Source organism: Zalophus californianus, chromosome 17 (genome assembly GCF_009762305.2).
Source record: "Zalophus californianus isolate mZalCal1 chromosome 17, mZalCal1.pri.v2, whole genome shotgun sequence".
NCBI classification, from domain to species: domain Eukaryota; kingdom Metazoa; phylum Chordata; class Mammalia; order Carnivora; family Otariidae; genus Zalophus; species Zalophus californianus.
In genome coordinates this window covers 49,034,501-49,056,985 of record NC_045611.1, presented here as the reverse complement: position 1 = coordinate 49,056,985, position 22,485 = coordinate 49,034,501, and the positions used below count along the sequence as shown (strand labels likewise).

General features: G+C 39.2%; 1 protein-coding gene across 1 annotated transcript; it reads right to left on the bottom strand.

Annotated features, from left to right (window-relative positions):
* Positions 1–22,429, bottom strand: ZNF283 (zinc finger protein 283). Its single transcript, XM_027618699.2, has 5 exons — positions 21,897–22,429; positions 21,551–21,604; positions 14,247–14,334; positions 12,322–12,448; positions 1–3,654 (listed from the first exon to the last, which is right to left on the bottom strand). The coding sequence occupies exons 1-5, from the start codon at positions 21,911–21,913 to the stop codon at positions 1,952–1,954; spliced, it is 1,989 nt and encodes a 662-aa protein (XP_027474500.1). The 5' UTR covers positions 21,914–22,429; the 3' UTR covers positions 1–1,951.
* Positions 22,430–22,485: the final 56 nt, after the last annotated feature.

The window sequence follows — 22,485 nt, the reverse complement described above, 5'->3', positions numbered from 1 at the left end:
AAAAAAAGAAAATAAATAGCAATAGGATACCTTGGGAGTATTGGGACATATGAAGTGAATATAAAAGAATATTACAGAATTACTGATAATTTTCTTGTGTGACCATGGTATTAAAGGCTGTTCTTATTCTTAAAAGATGCATGCTACTATATTCAGGAATTAAGTATCACTTCTATGTCATAAGATAATGGTAAGTATACGTACACATACATACCTATAATTTCAGAAAGAAAGCAAATATGATCAAATGTTAATAATTATTGATTCTAAATAGAGTACATGGATGTTTATTATACTGTTCTTTAAATTTTTCTAAGTGTCTGAAATTTGTAATAATAAAATTTGGGGAAAGAATTCCCAAACGGACAATTTTTTGTTTTTTTAATTTGTAATTTATGTCAAAATGTGAGCAGAGAATCTTAATCACTGGCTACTTCTCTGTTTTTATTCATCACAGGCAAATTGTTTCACACCTCTCCCTGGTTCTTCAATAGGTATATTCCCAACATCTTTAACACTAAGTCCACATTTTTTTTCAGCCTTCATTTTTTATGCAGCTTAAGGGATAAACTCTGAATAAAAATCCTCTCAAGTTTGTGTTTCTCTAGATTTTATCCATAATGAGAACTATCAAATTCAAATGGATGAGTGGTTATGGAAGCTCTTCTAAATCCATTACACCAATGAGCATTCTTTTCATAAGAATTCGCTACTAGTAATACTAATGATGAAGATATTAAGAACAATAGCAAACATGTATTGAGCATAGGATACATATAAGATAACTCTTCCAAGGATCTGATGCATACTAAATCCATGCAATCTCTGAAACAGGACTATTAGTTACCATCACCAACATTTTAAAGACGATGCCCAAAGGAGATAAGCATTTTTCCCAACATCCCATAGGTAGTAAGAAGGTGGAATGGTGAGGACAGTTAAGTATGGTTTGTGCCATGTGTGAGAGATTTCCTATATTTGTTACATTGACAAGGTTATTCTCTAGGATGAATTCACTGGAGTTTAACAAAGGTTGAATAGTGTCAGCAGGCTTCTATACCTTCATTAAATGAACACTACTTATTATAAATTATGCTATTATAGGCATAAGGAAGTTGTGACTCACACATTAGTCAAATCTTCCTTTAGTGTGAATATTCTGCTATTCTAATCACAGAGGTGACAAGTGAAGCATTTATTCTAATTAAATTATATTGTGACTTGTCTCATGTTTCTAAAACTGAATGTTGTCTCTCAAATTATTTCTTGGAAAGGGCAAACTTTTTAAATTCTAATCATTCATGAGCTGATTGATATTTTTATAAACACAATAATAATGTTATGGCAATATGAAATTGCTATAAGTTTCCCAACACTTACTCTTATTTTCCACATTCATCTCATGATGGACAGGTAACAATTTTGTGGACTGGCACAAGTCTCTAGACAACAGTTTTAGTAGTTCTTGTCTAAAGGCCTTCCTACATCCCAATTTAAAGGGTTTCTCATTTGCATTCATTCTATGATATAGCCTAAGATATTTATCACATTCCTTAAATTCATAAAATTTCACAGCAGTATGAGTTCTCTAATGCACACAGCAAAAACTGAATTAGGTTTTCGTTCTTTCTACATTCCTTAAAGTGTTTCTAATGAGTACAAATTCCCCAATGTTTACCAGACTTTTGTGCCATGAATAAAGATCTTCACACATCTTACATTTAAATGATTTCACATCAGTATAAACTGATATTCAATAAAATTGTATAAAATTCTAAGGGCCTTTTCATATTCCTTATATTCAAAGTATTTCTCACTAGTATGAATTTTCTGATATCAAGTAAATTGTCCACACACAGATAAGGCTTTTGCACATTCCCTACATTCATAAGCTTTCTCAAGATTCCTCACGTTGTTTATACACATAAAAAATTTTCTTTCATCTCTTCAATCATAAAGTTTCACCAGTATCAACTGTCTCATTTGAATAAGTTGTCCATATAAAGGCTTCCCCACAACCTTTATATTCATAAGGCTTATCATTACTAGGAGTTCTCTCATGTTGAACAAGGTTTGAGTCATAAACAAAGGTCTTCCCAAATTCCGTACACTGATAAGGGTTCTCACCAGTATGAAATCTCTGATGAACACTAAGCTGATAGCCACTACCAAAGGCCTTCCCACATTCTTTACATTCATAGGATTTCCCACCAGTATGGATTCTCTCATGTTTAACAAGGCTTGAACCCCAACTAAAGGCCTTCCCACATTCCTTACATTTAAAAGGTTTCTCACCAGTGTGGATTTTCTGATGTTGAGTGAGGTGATAGCCACGACTGAAGGCCTTCCCACATTCTTTACATTCATAGGGTTTCTCACCAGTATGGATTCTCTCATGTTGAACAAGACTTGAGCCACAATTAAAGGCCTTCCCACATTCTTTACATTCATAGGGTTTCTCGCCAGTATGAAATATCTGATGTCGAGTAAGTTGATAGCCACTACCGAAGGCCTTCCCACATTCTTTACATTCATAGGATTTCTCACCAGTATGGACTCTCTCATGTTTAACAAGGCTTGAACCCCAACTAAAGGCCTTCCCACACTCCTTACATTCAAAAGGTTTCTCACCAGTATGGATTTTCTGATGTTGAGTGAGGTGATAGCCACGACTGAAGGCCTTCCCACATTCTTTACATTCATAGGGTTTCTCACCAGTATGGATTCTCTCATGTTGAACAAGACTTGAGCCACAATTAAAGGTCTTCCCACATTCCTTACATTCATAGGGTTTCTTGCCAGTATGAAATATCTGATGTCGAGTAAGCTGATAACCCCAGCAAAAAGCCTTTCCACATACTTTACATTCATAAGGCTTCTTGCCAGTATGGATTTTTTGATGTTGAGTAAGTTGATAGCCACGACTGAAGGCCTTCCCACATTCTTTACATTTATAAGGTTTCTCACCTGTATGAATTATCTCATGTTTAGCAAGGCTTGAGCCCCAAAAAAAGGCCTTCCCACATTCCTTACATTCGTAAGATTTCACACCAATATGAATTTTCTGATGTTGAGTGAGGTGATAGCCACGACTGAAGGCCTTGCCACATTCTTTACATTCATAGGGTTTCTCACCAGTATGGATTCTTTCATGTTTAACAAGACTAGATCCCCAACTAAAGGTCTTCCCACATTCCTTACATCCGTAGGGTTTCTCACCAGTATGAAATCTCTGATGCACAGTGAGCTGATAGGCACTAAAAAAGTCCTTCCCACATTCTTTACATTCAAAGTGTTTTTCAGCTGTATGAGTTCGCTCATGTTGAACAAGTTTTGAGCCATGACTACACGCCTTCCCACATTCCTTACAAACATAGCGTTTCTCTCTATTATGAATTCTTTGATGTGCACTAAAAGATTTACTTTTTCTATAAGTGGGCATTTTTCCATAGCTAATTATCATTTGACTAAAGTATCCCTCTTGATGTCCCTGTGGTCCCTCAAATTTGCTTTTGCACTTAGAATTATTTTCGAAAATGGATGCCTCAAGGCCAAGAGTTTTACTTCTTTCCTTCATCTCCCATTGGGAAAAATTTATTTCAAAAATGTCTTTTTCTGAAATTGTATTTTTGGTCTCATATGTTGACTCCAAATCTGAAAGAAAACAAGAAAACCACAGATTTTATTTCCTTTCCCAGAAAATTTTACCAGGAAAAAAAAAAAAAAAAACCTCAACAGAGAAATACAAGACAAATTGGAAATAATACCCATAAGTGAATTGGGAGATTTATTAAGCTCACTGCTAAGCATCATGTCTCTACCCTGTTGAACAACAATCTCAGCTTTGACTTTTCAGCTTTTATGATCTTAATGCTCTGATCTAACAGCTTTCTGGAGGATTCCACAAAGATCACTTTAACAAGTTCCTTATCTCCCCATATGGATGACCCCTTGAACCAAATGTGCCCTTCCATCAATCAAGCCCTTATGTGCCCAAGTGTGGTTCAGCTGAACTTTTAACGATTGTGTAGGCTGGCATGATGAACTCGAATCTAGAAAATCCCCAAACTCAAAAACAAAATCTAGCACACCTGAAACTAATATTGTAGGTCAACTATACTTAAACAAAACAAAATAAAATAAAACATTAAACTACATAATACTTCTTCACAGGGATTTTACTGAGTGATTGGTGTTGGGATAGAAAGCAGACAAAATTCTGCAAGCCAAGCAGTTACTAAGTTCCAAGGCTCTACTGGAGATGAAACATGTGAAACAAAACCAACTAAAACTGTAATACAACCTCCACTTCACTCAAATCCTGATACAATCAAAGAGATAAGCACATGGTCATGTGGGAAGTTTATGGCAAAGAAAGATTTTTACATCTAATTTGAAGCCAGAAATAAACTGAAACTAATAAAAGCTATGATTCAGTCCCAGCTCAGCTCCATGCTTGGTGGGATCTGAGTTATCATCCCCTCACCCTAAATAACTGAGAAAGGAGCATATACTTTTATGGGCAGGGAACCATCTATTCTTTACTGTTCTTCAAAATGTCTGGCACATAATAAAAAATTATGAGGTAGGTGAGGAACAGGGAAAGTACAATATATAATCACCCCCCCCCAAAAAAACCCATCAAAGAGACAAAGAACAGATGACACAGATATTAGAATCAACAGGCAAGGCCAATCAATTGTATTTTATAGATTCTAGAAGAAAAGATGGACAGTGAGCAGCCGGGAAATTTCAGCAAAGAAATGGAAACTCTAAAATTGTAAAACGGAAATTCTACAACTAAAAAACCCAAACAGAAGCACAAAGAGAAAAAAGAAGGGGAAAAAAAAAAGAACAGTGTCAGATCTGTGCAACAATATCAAACAATCCAACTTCAGGCAACAGCATTCTAGAAAGAGGACAAAACCAAGTAAGTACTTGAAAAGATTGTTGAAATGTTCTCGAAATGTATGAATAGGCAAACTGCAAGCAGGATAAATACAAAGAAAAGCAACAATTGAGAACATAATCAAACAGTTGAAAACTGAAGATAAAGTAAAAATAGTAAAAGGAGGCGGGGAAGGGGGGACATTAAAGTTAGGGGAACAACTAAACATTACCACTGACTTCACATCTGTAACCATGGAAGCTACCAGACAATGGAATGATATCTTCAATGGCTGAAGGAAGAAAGCTAGAAAATCTAGAGTTTTATATAAAGCAAAAAATTTCTTCAAAATGAAGGTGAGAGATTTCCAGCCCCAGCTGTGAAGAAAAATCCGGTATTAGACTTAACTCTCAAACCACAAACAACCAAAAGCTATAAAATAGGATACTAGACAGAGGGCTGAGAAACTTTTAGAGAAGATTATCAGGAGAACTTTATATTCACCCTTTATGCCTGGTTGCATCCTCCAAAACAAGATACAGGGAAATGCTCTCCAAATAGAGAGCAGTTGTCTCACTGGGCAAAGGATCTGAGTTCAGGGCTGCTAAGGTAGCTGGAATTTGTAGTTCAAGGTTAAGTAAATAAAGGAGCCATGTAACAGAGTCCCAGAAATCTATGCAGGGATTCCCTCCCTTGGATCTATAACCAAATATTAATTTATGTATCTATACAGTGACTCTCCACAAGGTAGTTGGAGTAACACAGCCTGAGTGGAAAAAGGCATTCATCTGGGGACGCCTGGGTGGCTCAGTTGTTGGGCGTCTGCCTTCGGCTCAGGTCATGGTCCCAGGGTCCTGGGATCGAGCCCCGCATCGGGCTCCCTGCTCCGCGGGAATTCTGCTTCTCCCTCTCCCACTCCCCCTGCTTGTGTTCCTTCTCTGTCAAATAAATAAATAAAATTTATTAAAAAAAAAAAAGGCATTCATCTGAGTCCTCACAGAGACCATGTATTGAAGACACATCAGGGGCGCCTGGGTGGCTCAGTCGTTAAGCGTCTGCCTTCGGCTCAGGTCATGATCCCAGGGTCCTGGGATCGAGTCCTGCATCGGGATCCCTGCTCTGCGGGAAGCCTGCTTCTCCCTCTCCGACTCCCCCTGCTTGTGTTCCCCCTCTCGCTGTGTCTGTGTCAAATAAATAAATAAAATCTTAAAAAAAAAAAAAAAAAGAAAGACCCATCATCTGGAGCAGTAGTTCTCAAACTTGTTGGTTTCAGAATCCTTATATTCTTAAAAATTATTGATGAATTCTTTGCTTGCTCATGCATAAATTTATTTTAAATACAAAATACATAAGGTTAGTATTTTTATCTAATGGTGATTTTACAACATTTTAGTTGATTTACTAAAGGGTAGAGAAGTACTGTGGATGTATCTGTGGGAAGTAATTTTAGTCACGGCCAGTTGGTCATAGCTAAACTACAGTAACTATTGTTTTACTTAACAATGTCTTATTGCTTTGTATATATTAACATTTGGGTATAAGGACCGTGTGTATATCCAAAAGGAAGCCAAGGTATTTAAACTGACCAATCTAATATTACAACTACTTTGAGATGGTCAAATGTAAACTAAAAGGAGTGCACTTTTGTGCAGTCTAGCATCAATAAATAGTTCAGTAAACTTGAATTTAGCTCAACCAATCTGAATTGCCATGCAAGAACTTGTATTATAATTACTTGGTAAGTAAGGCTTAACAATGCTAGTAAAGGAATATAGTTTTAACTTCTTTTTAAATATTAAAAAATTATTGAGGACTAAAAAGAACTTTTGTGTGAGTTATAGTTTTTGATATACCATATTAGAAATTAAAACTGAGAAATTAAAGATATTTATTAATTCACTTGAAAATAATAAATCATTGCCTGTTAACACAAATAACAGATTTGTGAAAATTATATTTCCCAAAATAACAAAAAATAAGTATTATTTTAATTTTTTGTGAATCTCTTTAATATATGGCTTAATAGAAGAGAACTGGATTCTCATATCTGCTTCTGTATTCACTCTGTGGCAATACGCTATTCTGATTGAAGTATATGAAGAAAATCTAGCCTCCCACATATATGTAATTGTTATTTTTTGATACTATAAATATGTTACTCTTTGATAGTGTAGTAAAACTTGAGAAGGGATAGTCTCTCAAAGGTTAGCTGCAATGTGAAATATCCAACTATACCCGTGAACTTTTCATATTATGTTACCTTAAAATCCACTGCACTATGAATGATCTTTTATCCAGGCATAATTTTGTAATATCATGCACTGGTCATATGAAAAATAGTGGTTCACTGAGTTATGCAGATCTTTGAAATGTTGACATATTTCATTACACAATATATTAAAAATCATATGTTAATATTACCATCTATTGCATCAAAAAAATGTTTATGTGTTGGGAAGTTTTAAAGCTCAAAATGGTAGCTGTTTCACACAATTCTAATTTTTACTTGAAAGTCTGAATTAATCATTGGCAACAAATACTGTTATTTGTCTTCAAAGGCGTGCTTATAAGAACATTTTTCCAACTACCTAAGTCTGAACAATAAAAGTTTGTCTGTTGGGCATTCTTTCAAGAACAAAGTGGTATTCTGGGGAAAGGACACCTAGTTTGACTCACAATTCAAACAACTGCAAAACTGGTTTTCCTCAAGGCAACCATCACACTTTAGGTATACAACAGAAGAGCTTAATGAATACTTCCCATTTCACCACAATGAATATTTTTTAAAATGCATACTCAAGGGTCAAGACTTAATAAAATGAAGCCCAGAGTAGGAAACTGAAAGTCAACCACTACTGTTACCCTCTGTGAGGAGGGTGTCAGTATAAAAGAGTTGTCCCATGTGCAAGAAGGTTAAAGACAAGTGTCTGTGACCTGGCATGGAGGTCACAGCCCAAGGAGGATGAGAAGGTCAATCACATGATCAAAGTGGTGGTACTGGTAATGGAAGATTGGCTACATACAGAGCGTTTGAGCAAAAAACATATTAAGGAAAATGGAAGCCAAATTTTTCACTGTCAGAGAAGGGAGTTAGAAATATAGAAAGTAAGTTGGTAGGAATGCAAACTGGTGCAGCCACTCTGGAAAACAGTATGGAGTTTCCTCAAAAAGTTAAAAACAGAACTACACTATGACCCACCAATTGCGCTACTAGGTATTTATCCAAAGGATACAAACATAGTGATTTGAAGGGGCACATACACCCCAATGTTTATAGTAGCAATGTCCATAATAACCAAAATATGGGAAGAGCCCAGTGTCCATTGACAGATGAATGGATAAAGAAGATGTGGCGTATGTGTGTACACACACACACACACACACACACACACACACACACACAATGAAATATTACACAGCCTACAAAAAGAATGTAATCTTGCCATTTCCAATGACATGGATGGAACTAGAGGATAATATGCTAAGTGAAATAGTCAGAAAAAGACAAATACCACATGATTTCACTCATATGTGGAATTTAAGAAACAAAACAGATAAACATAGAGGAAGGGAAGGAAAAATAAAATAAGATAAAAACAGAGGGGGAGGTGACCGATAAGAGACGCTAACTATAAGAAACAAACTGAGGGTTGCTGGAGGGGAGGTGGGTGTCATCTCATGGTTTTCAATACACAGATGTAAATGTGTGTGTACACACGTATGTATGTATATAAGTATATTCCCTAGCTCTGACCACTCAGAGACCTGGGAGCACCCATCTCCCAACAGCAATGAGCAACCCTAGTATGAAAATATTGGCTTCTAACTACCATTCTCGACTAAAAGGAACCAGGACACCTTGAAGAAATGGTTGACTTTAGGACTGGAGCAGGGTAAGTACAAGATGAGCCAACATGCTGTTGTGTCAAAAGATAAGGAGATGCTCAATGAGTAACAGAGTTGTGCCAAAGGACACAGAAGCCTCAGGAGAGGGTTCCCATAGATCAAATCTGGGACAAGCTCAAATATTTTGAACTTCAAAATAAATAAGAAGAGCTTACAACCCACCAACTAAAGATCAAATATATGAATAAATTGAAAATTTGGAGGGATACATTTAATAGTTTCCAAGTTCCTCCTCAAAAAATACCCATTAAAGGAAAAATTATTAATTTTACAAGGAGGAGGGGCCCCTGGGTGGCTCAGTTGGTTAGGAGTCTGCCTTTGGCGCAGGTCATGATCCCAGGGTTCTGGGATTGGGCCCCACGTCAGGGTCCCTGCTCAGTGGAGAGCCTGCTTCTCCCTCTCTCTCTCTGCCTGCTGCTCTGCCTACTTGTGCTCTCTCTCTCTCTCTGTCTCTCTCTCTGTCAAATAAATAAATAAATAAATCTTTTAAAAAAAATTTTTTTTACAAAGAGGAAGCCCGCAGACACTAACCTAATCAAGTGCTCAAAGTATCATCAGTAATGACAAACCATTTGTATTACCTGACAGAATGCAAGAACACAGCATCAATTCTGTGATATTACTGCCAAAGATACATAAATCTAAGTCTAATCATGAAGAAAAGTGCAGACAAACGCAAATGAGGGACACTCTACAAAATAACTGGCCTATAATCTTCAAAAGCAGCTAGGAATTCAAGTCAAGGAAAGATGTATGAACTCTTTCAGACTGAAAGGCTACATAACCCAAAACCCTAAAACAACAACAAAAAAACTGTATTACTGAGCCCTCACCTATGTTACCAACCTAATTTCTTTTTTTTTTTTTAAGATTTTATTTATTTATTTGACAGAGAGACACAGCGAGAGAGGGAACACAAGCAGGGGAGTGAGAGAGGGAGAAGCAGGCTTCCCGCCGAGCAGGGAGTCCGACGCGGGGCTCGATCCCAGGACCCTGGGATTACGACCTGAGCCGAAGGCAGACGCCCAACTGACTAAGCCACCCATCACCAACCTAATTTCTTTACGATCCTTTACTAACTCTGCCCTGTCCTTCTTACAATTCCAACAGTTTCTTTGCAACCACTGAGCCTTTGCATTTACTGTTCACTGTGACAGATATATTCCTCCCCCAAATAGTCATAAAATTTGATCCCAGTTTTCATGTTTCTATTCAAGAAAGCTTTCCCTGACCATCTTATCTAACTTAGGCCTGTCAATTTCTATCATTTTCTATTCTCTTATGCTCTTTACCTTCTTTAACCAATATGTTTCATTATATGACATTATTTATGTACTTATTTACTAACTTATTTTCAGTTTCTTTCTGACTACATAAAACTGCATTTGAGAATGGGCAAGTTATCAATGTTGCACATGACTGTATTGACAGTGCCCAGTACAATGCCTGGCCAGAAGCAGGCAGTCAAAATACTTGCATAACTTATGAATGAATGCATTTATTCATTCATACACATGCAGAAATGTGAAAGAGCTGGAAAGCAGCTGAATCCGACATAGAAGTAGAATGGTTGCACCAGAAACAAAAGAGAATGCCTTCCTTGCTGAAATGGGAAGGTAATACGAGAAGAAAATCAAAGAGTAAGAAATGAGATCAGATGAAAGTTTGTTTGGCAGCCCAAAATGAGATCTCAGTTTCCTCCCTCCAGAGGCCTTGGTCCTTCGTAGGGAGTTTTCCAAACACCATCCCACCTGTTTCTTCTCCTCCTGTGTGACCTGTGAGGTTGGTTCCCTGCAGTGATGGTTCCCTCCTGCCTTTGCCTTCCTGGGTTCCAACTTCTTGGCCCTCCCCTCACAACCATCCAGGACTCTTGTCCTTGCTCCCATAATGTCACATCCAACTGAGAAATGGAGTGTCTGCTTGCAAGAAAAGAAATGCTAAATGGTATAGACTTTTTTTTTTAATGATGAGCTCAAAACATTTGGTTAAATTTGCAATAAAAAGTAAAAATAATATTGATAAAGACTTCACAGAAGAGAAGTATGATGGAAATGAAAAGCATGAGATCACATCAGTAGGAAAATGATCTTGTAGATTCATTCAGGCGCCTTCTCTTTGGAGCAAATAGAAAACAGTGGTTGAAAACACAGACTCATGAGCCAGACCTCCTTACAGGCTCAGTTGCTGCTACTTCTCCCACTAGCTGTGTGACCCTGGGAAGTCACTTACAATGTATGTGTGTCTGTATTCTCATCTATAAAAAGGGTTTGACAAAAACGTTACCTGCCTCATAGGGATGTTGTTAAAGTTAAATAAGCTAAAGTATTTGCTCTGCTTAAAACACAGCCTGGTTTATAGTAAGCACAGTGTTAAGTATTAGGATTAGTATTATTACTGTTGTTATTTTGCTAACAGAAAAAGAAGTTTCATGAGACATTTTTAATATTTAACTCAGTGTTGAATTTAACTTTGTAAAATGCAAAGTTCAGATTGCAACTTTTAACCTCAAATATGTTGAAAAGCAATTTGTTCACTTAGTATAAAACGAATTCTGTTTATCCAATCCTCCTCTACATAAAATGGAGAGGCTCTTTGCAAAGTCACAGTACATCAAGACCCTGTTTCTAGCTGTACTCCCCGCATTTTGGTCAAAAAATAACAAAGAGCAATGTTTCTTTAATGTGTATAACAATCACCTGGGGATCTTGTGTAACTGCAGACTCTCTTCTGAGGGTCTACGGTAGGACCTAACAAGCCCCAGAAGAAGCTGATGTTAAGTATGTAATACTTAACAGGCGCCTGGGTGGCTCAGTTGGTTAGGCAACTGCCTTCCGCTCAGGTCGTGATCCTGGAGTCCCACATAGGGCTCCCTGCTCAGGGGGGAGTCTGCTTCTCCCTCTGACCCTTCCCCCTCCCCTCATGCTCGTTCTCTCTCTCTCTCAAATAAATACACAAAATCTTTTTTAAAAAAGTATGTAATACTTAACAATAAAAAAAGCTAAAATCCCACATAAACCAAATGAAGGCTTCTAATCACTGAGAAAACAATCCACATTCCTCCTCCAAACCAACAAAACTGCCTATCACCTGGGCCTTATCTAGCTCCTTCACTAACTTCCTGGTGTCATCTCCTTCACTAACTCTGCTCTGGTCTTCCTACGGTTTCTCAAAACAACCACACTTTGACTAGCAAGTCACAGATCATCTCTAGATATGCTAAAGTTAAACACAGTGTGAAACCTGGTTTCTTTGACAATGGTTATGAATTAAATGCCCCATAATGCAAATCCAGCTCCTTAGTAATTAAAGAAGAGAGGCCACTGCAGGAAAAGCCAGAGGAAGGTGTGAAGGTATGGGAAGAGGAAGGAGCTCGATGAACCCATTTCTAATCCAACAAATATCAAAACATGCCTTTGAGCACAGGGAGAAGAGATTCACCTGGTTTCTTCAAAGACAGCCCTATCATTCCCATAGCAAAAGCCAATGGTGCAGAGAAAGACTAAAATATTTCAGGCAGATGACCTTACCCAATGAGACCAAGTTACTATAGTTCTCCAACATCACATCCACGTACAAGTCCCTCTGAGCAGGGTCCAGGCACTCCCACTCCTCCTGAGAGAAGTCGATGGCCACATCCCTGAAAGTCACCAAGCCCTAAAACCAAAAACCCATACATTACTTGTGAAATTTAAGAAATTTCAGGATTTAAGAAAATATTTCCAAGAGGAGAAAAAAAGGATTGTGAAGGATAAACTGCAAGAAGAGGAAAATATAACAATCAAGTAGGCTGAAAGCCTGTGATATGTACAGGTAGGGAAGAGTAAAGAAATCTGTATGGCTAAAGCAGAGTGTCTACGTGTTCTAGAAGAATCTTGCTCCAACAGAAAAAAACTTCTAGGATATTGGGAAGTAACTAGACCTGTCTGGTAATCTATAAAATAATCCCAGTTTCTCTTCTATTAAATACAAATAGTGGGGGTGGGGGAAGGCTGTTGATGAGTGTGTATACATACACACAACCTGCTATGTGCCTGCCTCATAAATTCTTCATTAATGTGACCTGCTGCACCGACTTTCAAGGAATACAAAAAAACAAATAAAACTTTTTCCCACATGCACTATAAAATCTCTATTTGAGAAAAATGATTTCTATTAAATTAAGGATTACTGTAAAGCCTCAAGTAAATCACTGTTAGATTACATAGTAAGTCTTTTCTCTTATAATGATGAATACATAAGATGTTTTTATTGGCTGCAATTCAGGTCATCATATAGATACATGAGGTTAATATCTCTACTATATTTATACAGTTAGGTTGGACAAAAATTCTATTTTCTTCATTCTAGGAATCTATTATCATCCAGTATTTAGAAATCCAGATCACCTTCTTACTTGTTACCATCAACCACCCCTCACCTAACACTTTTCCTCCTTCCTGAGTTGGAGGCCATTGAAAGGGCACAATGTATATGACACAGATATCACCCAGTATCTGTGCATCCTAGTCAATAACCAAATGAACTTAACACTGGTATTCATCGATTAGGGAACCACTTTCCCTGGAAAGACCCACTCACAAGGCCCCTCATCCTAAAAGCCTTGCAAAGCCTCACAGAAACTGAGGCTGGGCCCAAGAAAACCCAAATTCCATCTTCTCTGGGAAACTCAGGTTTGTGAAGAAGTTCCAAGTTTGCCTGTGTGGTCAAAGGAGACCCTCATCACTGAATCATCACCTCACAGACCTGACACAAGAATAAGAAATTCTGATAAGGGAACTCGTACAGCCCTAGTGGAAAAAAGACAGAGGTGATAACAAAGGGCACTACCCAAGACAGCCTGCTGTGGATATGTCCTAAGTAAACACCAAAGCTCTTCTGGAGAACGCACAAGCAACGGAAAGCGTTCTCTTGGGTGACCATCCAGCTGTCTAAGGGCATTATATCCTGACTGGTTTCCTTCCTAGATACCTGCCAATCAGCACCTTAATCTGAAAAAGAAGTAACTGTTGTTTTCAAAATGTCTATAGTCTTTCATTCTCTCTTTTCTCCTTCCCTTATAGAAATCCTGTTTGTGCCTTGATAGATGAAATCAATCTACTCTTGGTTTTCCTCGTATACGAGTGCAAATGTGCTAATTGTTAATTATATTTCTTTGAGTTATTCTTTGACAGGAGCTCAAGCATTTCCCTCAAAAGACTCCTATCCCTTCACTGCTTTCGATAGAAGACTGAGCACACAGATGTTGGATGATGTGTTCAATGATATGATGACACTGATTGGAAAGGCACGTGAGGACACTGGGCTATTTGGCACTGTTCTTTACTGGAACAGGAACTGAGAAGCAGGTTCAGGACTAGGGTTCTGTCATGCAGAAAGCTTTAGGACAATTAAGGAGAAGATTCATATGACCTAAAAATCACAGTATCTCAAGGACAGAGAAATAACAACTTACATCAGTCATGGTTCTAGAACTGCAAGAACTAATTAATAATCCATGGGGTTCCTCGACTGGTGAAGCACAGAATCCAGAAAAGCCAGAGCTGGGGAAGGAAAAAAAAAGCTTTAGACTAGGTGTGCTTAAGTGATCCCATCCTGACGTAAGCTAACATAAACTTTTATCTCTTCCATTCCTGTTTCTCCTTCATACCCCCACAACCATCTGTGGAAGCTGAACTCTCACCTAAAACCCAAATGTCCTTCAGGGGGAAGGTTCCTGGCAGTGCCTAATTCTGGGGATGCTGACATGGGCCGAAGGTTGGACTACTGAGTGCTGCCCAGACCAGATCCTCCTCCTACCACCGCCACTTCTCAGGGCTGAGAAAGAGGCACATGGTCTGAGCCAGAACATCCTTCACAGGCTTGGGGCTGAAGAAAGTTGGTCAAGACACAGGAGTGGACAGGATGTACAATTGCCTGAGCCCCAAAAGCTGACCTCTTAATGCATTCAGAACATCCATGCAATGAAATGCTATAAAACTATGCTAAGTTGGGGAAAATAATCAAGATACACTGTCAATAGAATATATAGCTTACTACATCAAAAACTAATGATGTATTATATGTTGGCTAACTGAACATAAAAAAAGGAAAAAATACAGCCTACAGGATGTATAGTGTGATTATATTTATAAAGTATATGTGTATATCAATATAGAAAAGATTGACAATCAGATGTCAATAGATGAAAAAAGTGTTTAGGAAGTTATACACGTATATACAATAAAGTTTTTATTGTGGTAATAATGTTCTTTTTGTTTAAGTATTTGTAGAGTTGTTGTAACAAGGGCCATGCATTATACTAACTATATAATTTCTATATACACTCATGTCCTGCTTAGAAAAAAATGGCTAAAATTCCCCAAGAAATGTCATGGATATACTGATGAGATCGCAAGCCTGTTTCTTTTCACGTCTTCTGACACATGGGTTTATTTTGCATCTGACCTGTCTTTTTAGACGATACTCTACCGATAACTGCTGAATCACCTGATTCTGTCAGTCTCACTTAGCAATGAACATTAGTAGGATAAAACCTCTAAGGTATAAAACTCAGGACAAATTCCATTTGCCTCCAAAAAGCTGGTCATGACCCAACAGTATTTCCTATAATTACCTTCCTATGAGTTCCTAAGACAGGTTGCCTGAATTGCTTATTGGCCTTTGTTGCTGGCAGCCTAGTTATTCCTATGTATATTTAGTCTTCTTTGTCTTAATGGTAACAACCATGTCTTTCAATTATTGTATTACCTCCCAAGTACTATCTCAGGCTCTTAAAATTGGGGCAAATTTTTACGCAGAATTCCCTTATGGAAACGTATCCTTAAACGGTTAAAGAAGTATAGATGTACATACACGAATATTCACCCAGGGGCACCTGGGTGGCACAGTCGGTTAATTGTCTGACTCTTGGTTTCAGCTCAGGTCATGATCTCATGGTCATGGGGCTGAGCTCCACCTCAGGCTCCACACTCAGCAGAGTGTGGAGATTCTCTCTCCCTCTCCCTCTGCCCTCCCCCTCATGCTCTCTCTCTAAAATAAATCTTAGAAAAAAAAAGAATATTTTGTGCCAGTACCATGCTGTCTTGATCACAGCTTTGTAATATAGCTTGAAATTGGGCAGCGTGATGCCCCCGGCTTTGTTTTTCTTTTTCAAAATTTCCTTGGCGATTCGGGGTCTTTTCTGATTCCATACAAATTTTAGGACATATAGACCAATGGAACAGAATAGAGAACCCAGATATGGACCCTCAACTCTATGGTCAAATAATCTTTGACAAAGCTGGAAAAAACATGCAATGGAAAAAAGTCTCTTCAATAAATGGTGCTGGGAAAATTGGACAGCCACATGCAGAAGAATGAAACTCGACCATTCTCTAACACCATACACAAAAATAAACTCAAAATGGATGAAAGATCTCAATGTGAGACAGGAATCCATCAAAATCCTAGAGAAGAACATAGGCAGTAACCTGTTTGACATCACCCACAGCAACTTCTTTCAAGATACATCTCCAAAAGCTAGTGAAACAAAAGCAAAAATGAACTTTTGGGACTTGATCAAGATAAAAAGCTTCTGCACAGCAAAGAAAACAGTCAACAAAACAAAGAGGCAACCCACAGAATGGGAGAAAATATTTGCAAAAAGACACTACAGATAAAGGGCTGGTATCCAAGATCTATAAAGATCTTCTCAAACTCAACACCCAAAAAACAAATAATCAAGTAAAAAACTGGGCAGAAGACATGAACAGACACTTCTCAAAAGGAGACATACAAATGGCTAACAGACAAATGAAAAAATGTTCATCATCATTAGCCATCAGGGAAATTCAAATCAAAACCATATTGAGATACCACCTTACACCAGTTAGAATGGTAAAAATTGACAAGGCAAGAAACAACCAATGTTGGAGAGGTTGTGGAGAAAGGGGAACCCTCTTACACTGTTGGTGGGAATGCAAGTTGGTACAGCCACTTTGGAAAAGAGTGTGGAGGCTCCTCAAAAAATTAAAAATAGAGCTACCCTATGACCCAGCAATTGCACTCCTGGGTATTTACCCCAAAGACACAGATGTAGTGAAAAGAAGGGCCATATGCACCCCAATGTTCATAGCAGCAATGTCCACAATAGCCAAACTGTGGAAAGAGCCGAGATGCCCTTCAACAGATGAATGGATAAAGAAGATGTGGTCCGTATATACAATGGAATATTACTCAGCCATCAGAAAGGATGAATACCCAACTTTTACATCAACATGGATGGGACTGGAGGAGATTATGCTAAGTGAAGTAAGTCAAGCGGAGAAAGCAATTATCATATGGTTTCACTTATTTGTGGAACCTAAGGAATAGCAGGAAGGACATTAGGAGAAGGAAGGGAAAAATGGCGGGGGGAATTGGAGGGAGAGATGAGCCATGAGAGACTATGGACTCTGAGAAACAAACAGGGTTTTAGAGGGCGGGGGGGTTGGTTAGCCCAGTGATGGGTATTAAGGAGGGCACGTACTGCATGGAGCACTGGGTGTTATATGAAAACAATGGATCGTGGATCACCACATCAAAAACTAATGATGTATTGTATGGTGACTAACATAACATAATAAAATTAAAGAAAAATTCAACCAAAAATCATTTATGATAAAGAATCAGAAACTACCTAACAGTAAGCAAATGATTTGCTAGATTGTGGCCTGCTATGTCCTCATTAGTTTGATTGTATTAGACCATATTAACTGATGAAGAAAAACACATGTAATCAATTCCTTAGGGAGGCAGGCAGGATTGTAAAGTATACACAATGTGGGAAGTGTATCTGAAATTAAGATAAAAACTCTGGTGTTGGACTTTCAAGATGTGAATCTGGGCTTGACAGTGACCAGTTTCTCAACACTTCTATTTCCTTGCCAATAAAAGACAAATAGGTGGGCACCTGGGTGGCTCAGTCAGTTAAGTGTCTGCCTTCGGCTCAGGTCATGATCCCAGGGTCCTGGGATCGAGCCCCGCATGGGGCTCCTTGCTCGGCGGAGAGCCTGCTTCTCCCTCTCCCTCTGCCTACCACTCTGCCTACTTGTGCTCTCTATCTCTGTTAAATAAATAAATAAAAATCTTAAAAAAAAAAAAAAAAGACGAATAGGAACATTGTCTACCACAGAGGGCTGCATTGAAGATTATGTGAGAAAATCCACAAAAAATACTGGTGTACAACAGGGGCGCCTGGCTGGCTCCTTCACAGGAGCATGTGGCTCTCGATCTCAGGGTTATGAGTTTGAGCCCCACGTTCGGTGCAGAGATTAGTTAAAACAACAACAACAACAAAAATAACAACAGCAGGTGTACAACAACTAGCCATTATTGAAGATGCAAAAGATTATTGTCCCTTATTCTAAGGAAAGTTAACACCCCTTTCCATTTTTTCATAATAAAATCTGTACTTTTCAGGTCTATTTTCTTACAAAGTTAAAGTTTCACAGCCCAGCCTTGAGCTTGCTATTCTTCCCAAATAACATAAGCAAAACAGGGTCTCAGAAAGACATACAGGAGATATCCCCTCCTCCCAGAAGCAGCAAACAGAGATAGGACTCAGCATCATAAAGCAGGCTCAGAAAATATTACCCAATTAGATGTCAAGAGAACGTTAACCAGAGGGCGCCTGGGTGGCTCAGTTGGTTAAGAGAACATTAACCAGAGATGTGATCTTGTTCTGTGCAATTGGTGGTTTATTTGAATATTTATCACCATAACCTTCTTATTCTACCTTCTGGAATAAGATTTTTATTTATTTATTTGATAGAGAGAAAAAGTGGCAGAGGGAGAGGGAGAAGCAGGCTTCCTGCTGAGCAGGGAGCCCGATGCGGGACTCGATCCCAGGACCCAGGGATCATGACCTGAGCCGAAGGCAGACGCTTAACCCACTGAGCCACCCAGGCGCCCCTATGAAATAGATTTTCATAAGACAGAACATATACACTGGAAAATTATCATTATTTTCTATGGAAGGAACCTTTAAAATAATCTAATTCTGAAAGTCTTTGTCGCCCTTATAACTAATTTTTAAATGGTGTTTCTATATGCCTAAAAGTTGTTAATACTTCAGGTTTTTAAATAAGAAATCACTGACACTTCCCTCTTCTTTCTACATATTCAAGACTAAAATAAAACCCACATCTGGGTTGGATTTCTTCTTCAAAATAAGAGCTAGAGAGTCTTCAACTCAATTGTATCACCAATTACTGTTATCTTATTCTGCAGAAACAAAACCAGACACATAGGCTCACGCACAAAAAAATTTAAACAGAAACACACCAAAGTATTAAGAATGATTAACTTTAGAGGATGTAATTTTAACTTCCTTCTCTATATGCTTCCTGGATTGTTGCGTTTTTTGCAACAAACCTATATTAATTTCATCATCAGAAATGCAAAGATATTCCCAAATGTAAAAAATTGATGGGTGCCTGGGTGGCTCAGTTGGCTGCCTTCAGCTCAGGTCATGATCCTGGAGCTCTGGGATTGAGTCCCGCATCGGTCTCCCTGCTCAGCGGGGAGTCTGCTTCTCCCTCTGACCCTCCCCGCTCTCATGCTCTCTCTCAAATAAATAAATAAAATCTTAAAAAAAAAATTGAATGATCGGGAAGGGGCATCTTTCAGCCATTAAGAAAACTGAAAAAACAGACCCAACACCGAACATCAGCGTGCCGGAAACAAAGTGCACCTACTAGCTGTTGAACGTCTGTAGCTGTAAGCTCACCACGACACTGAGACACTTTCACTGTCAAGATTCCCCTGTAATGGGCACCTGGGTGGCTTAGTCGGTTAAGCATCTGCCTTTGGGATCAAGTCCTGCATCGGGCTCCCTGCTCAGCGGGGAGTCTGCTTCTCCCTCTGCCCCTCCCCCCAGCTCAAGCTCGCCCCCGCCACTCTTTCACAAAAATAAAGAAATCTTAAAAAAAAAAAGAAGGGGCGCCTGGGTGGCTCAGTCGTTAAGTGTCTGCCTTTGGCTCAGGTCATGATCCCAGGGTCCTGGGATCGAGCCCTACATCGGGCTCCCTGCTTGGCGGGAAGCCTGCTTCTCCCTCTCGTACTCCCCCTGCTTGTGCTCCCTCTCTCACTGCCTCTGTCTCTTTCAAATAAATAAATAAATAAATAATCTTAAAAAAAAAAAATTCCCCCACAATGAACAGCAATTATGTAAGTCACCTTCAAAGTCGGAGGAAGGAAATATACGCACATAAACAGAACAATATCTGGTACAGAAGAGATGCTCAACAAGTGTGGCTACACCTCTCCACTTCTTCACTGAAGAGTCAATTAAAAAACATTTTGGATACAATTCCTGAAAAATGTCTTTCAAGACTTTCTTTCACTGAATGGGATTCTTATATAACTCATCATAATCTTGGGGACTTTTGTTCATTACTACAACTAGTACTTAATATTTTATTATTTACATTTTTCCTTTTGATTCTTTATAGGCATAATTTTTATTAGGTGCACATTATTCCATTACAGGATATACTGCCATTTACTTAACTGTTTCCATATCACTGGACGCTAATTTTGTAAAAGTTCCTTCCCAGCTATTAAATCTTAATTCCAGACCAATGAAGCTAGACCTTTTCTGGGTCATGCACACTTGACAATCTCATGAAATTATAGACATTTTGCCCCCTTAAAAAAATAAATTTACAAATATTTACAAAAATTCTGCCTCAATTTCAAGGGGTTTGCGATCACCTGGCAGCTCATAAACGGAACAAGACCTCAGGTTAAGATTTCCTGTACTAGACCATTTGAGCATCTGGTCACTTTCTTAAACTTGCAAGCACCCATCACAATCATCTTCATGTTTCTCTCAAGTTTCAATCATAAAAAGTTGATGTGAAATGATCCAGAATCACCATGTGACAGCAAATCTTAATATTCACTAAGCCTGTATCATGGGGCAGGCCCCGTTGTAAGGAACTTCACACACATTGACTCATTTTGTATCTTTATAACCCCCATGAGGTAGGCATTATTTTGCCTTAATTTGCCTTAATAATGACACAGACAGCCTGAGTCACCTAAGCTCACAGAGCTAGTAACAGGTGGAGCCAGGATTTGAATACAGATGCTCTAGGTCCAGAGCCTTACTCTTAGCCATAACACAGTACCGCTTCTACAACACTCACAAAGTGGGACCTGAAATAACTCATGTTTAGCAATGTTACAGATTTCTACCTAAAGATTATCTGAAAGGTTCTGTCCTTGTTGGTGCAAACTGCAAACCCCTATGCTCAAAGACCAACCACATTCCCACACCCTAAAAGCCTCACAACGTTGTCATTTATTAACGGAAACAATCCTTCTACCTTGCCTTGATTTAAAAATCATGACTGTGGAGAAGACAGAAAATAGTTTGCACATGATACCACTCAAATACCAACCTCCTCAAGTAATCATAGCCTAAAATAAAACTCTAACACTAATCTCTAGGAGGTGTATTTCTACATCATCACATACTCAGAAAAGGAGAATGCACTGAAGGATTTGAATAATTTGCCATTTGAACAGCTAGCTACTGATTGAGAATAGGGGCAATAGAGGGTCACTAAGAAGCGAGATACATGAGTAGGGTGGGTCATTCACCAGAAGGAAAACCCAGGATAGACACTACCAGTAATATTGCAGGTCAAGGAAAGCAAATATTCCCATGATCTAAAAACAAAAGTAATTGTCTGGAAAAAAAAAAAAAGAAAGAAAGAAACACACACTCACCTGAACCTTGATTTCAAAATATGCAGCAATTCTTTCCTCCTCCTCAGGGTCCTTCTTAAAAACCCGGCAGCAGTAGGGGGCAAAAAAGAACCATGAGACACCAACATTTCTTGGAGCACAGACCTAACTTAAAAAAACAAAACAGAAACAAAAACGGAAAACCAAAACGCTGTCTAGAGCCATATCTGCCTCCATCCACACAAAATCAAATGGGATTGAAAGGAAGGCTGGACTCTATCTCTGAGTTGACAGCAATTGTTGGGGACAGAGGTCTGGTTGCAGCGGCTCTGAAACAGGTAGCTGGCTCCGAAGGAGTTCCTAGACGCGCCCCTCCTAGGAATCTTACCTCTGGGACCTCCCCATCACGTCTTCCTAGGAGCAAGTCCTGAGGACACCTGCGGATATAAAATGCTCATCCCAAGACTGGACCTATGCCTTCTTGCGTGAAACGTTCACTCTAGGGCTTCGCGTAGGGCTCCTTCTCTTGCGGTCACTTAATTTTGGCAGGCCCAAAGAAAGTCTAGAGGGAACTTGGAGCACAAACGGCCAAAGCAAAACCACAAGGCCACGCACCTCATCACCCCATCACACATTGCCAATCGCAAACACCATTACGGAGACACACCCCGGCCTGGCCACGCCGGCTGTCACACACCCATCCTTCTCAGCCGCTCGCGCGCACACAGGCTGGAGGCTCCGAACGCGACATGCTCAGTCCGCGACCTGGGCCTCCTCAACTCGGGCGCCTCCCGGAGTCACCCCCACCCTCGCTGCCGGTTCTGACCCGGCGCTGATTACTTCCTCCGACGCGATCACCTCAACTCGCCGAGCCCAAAAACCTTCAGGACACCGGAAACGGACCCACAGGCTTATGGGAAATAAGAGCCTGAACGTCCTGGGAGGCTGGGAATCTGGCCATCCAAAGAGGTCTCCGC

Excerpts from the sequence above, each read along its gene's own strand:
- ZNF283 (XM_027618699.2), bottom strand. Across the intron at positions 14,335-21,550 it reads ATTTTGAAATCAAGGTTCAG|CTCTGGCTTTTCTGGATTCT; the intron begins GTGAGTGTGTGT and ends TTCCTTCCCCAG. Across the intron at positions 3,655-12,321 it reads TAGTAACTTGGTCTCATTGG|ATTTGGAGTCAACATATGAG; the intron begins GTAAGGTCATCT and ends GTTTTCTTTCAG.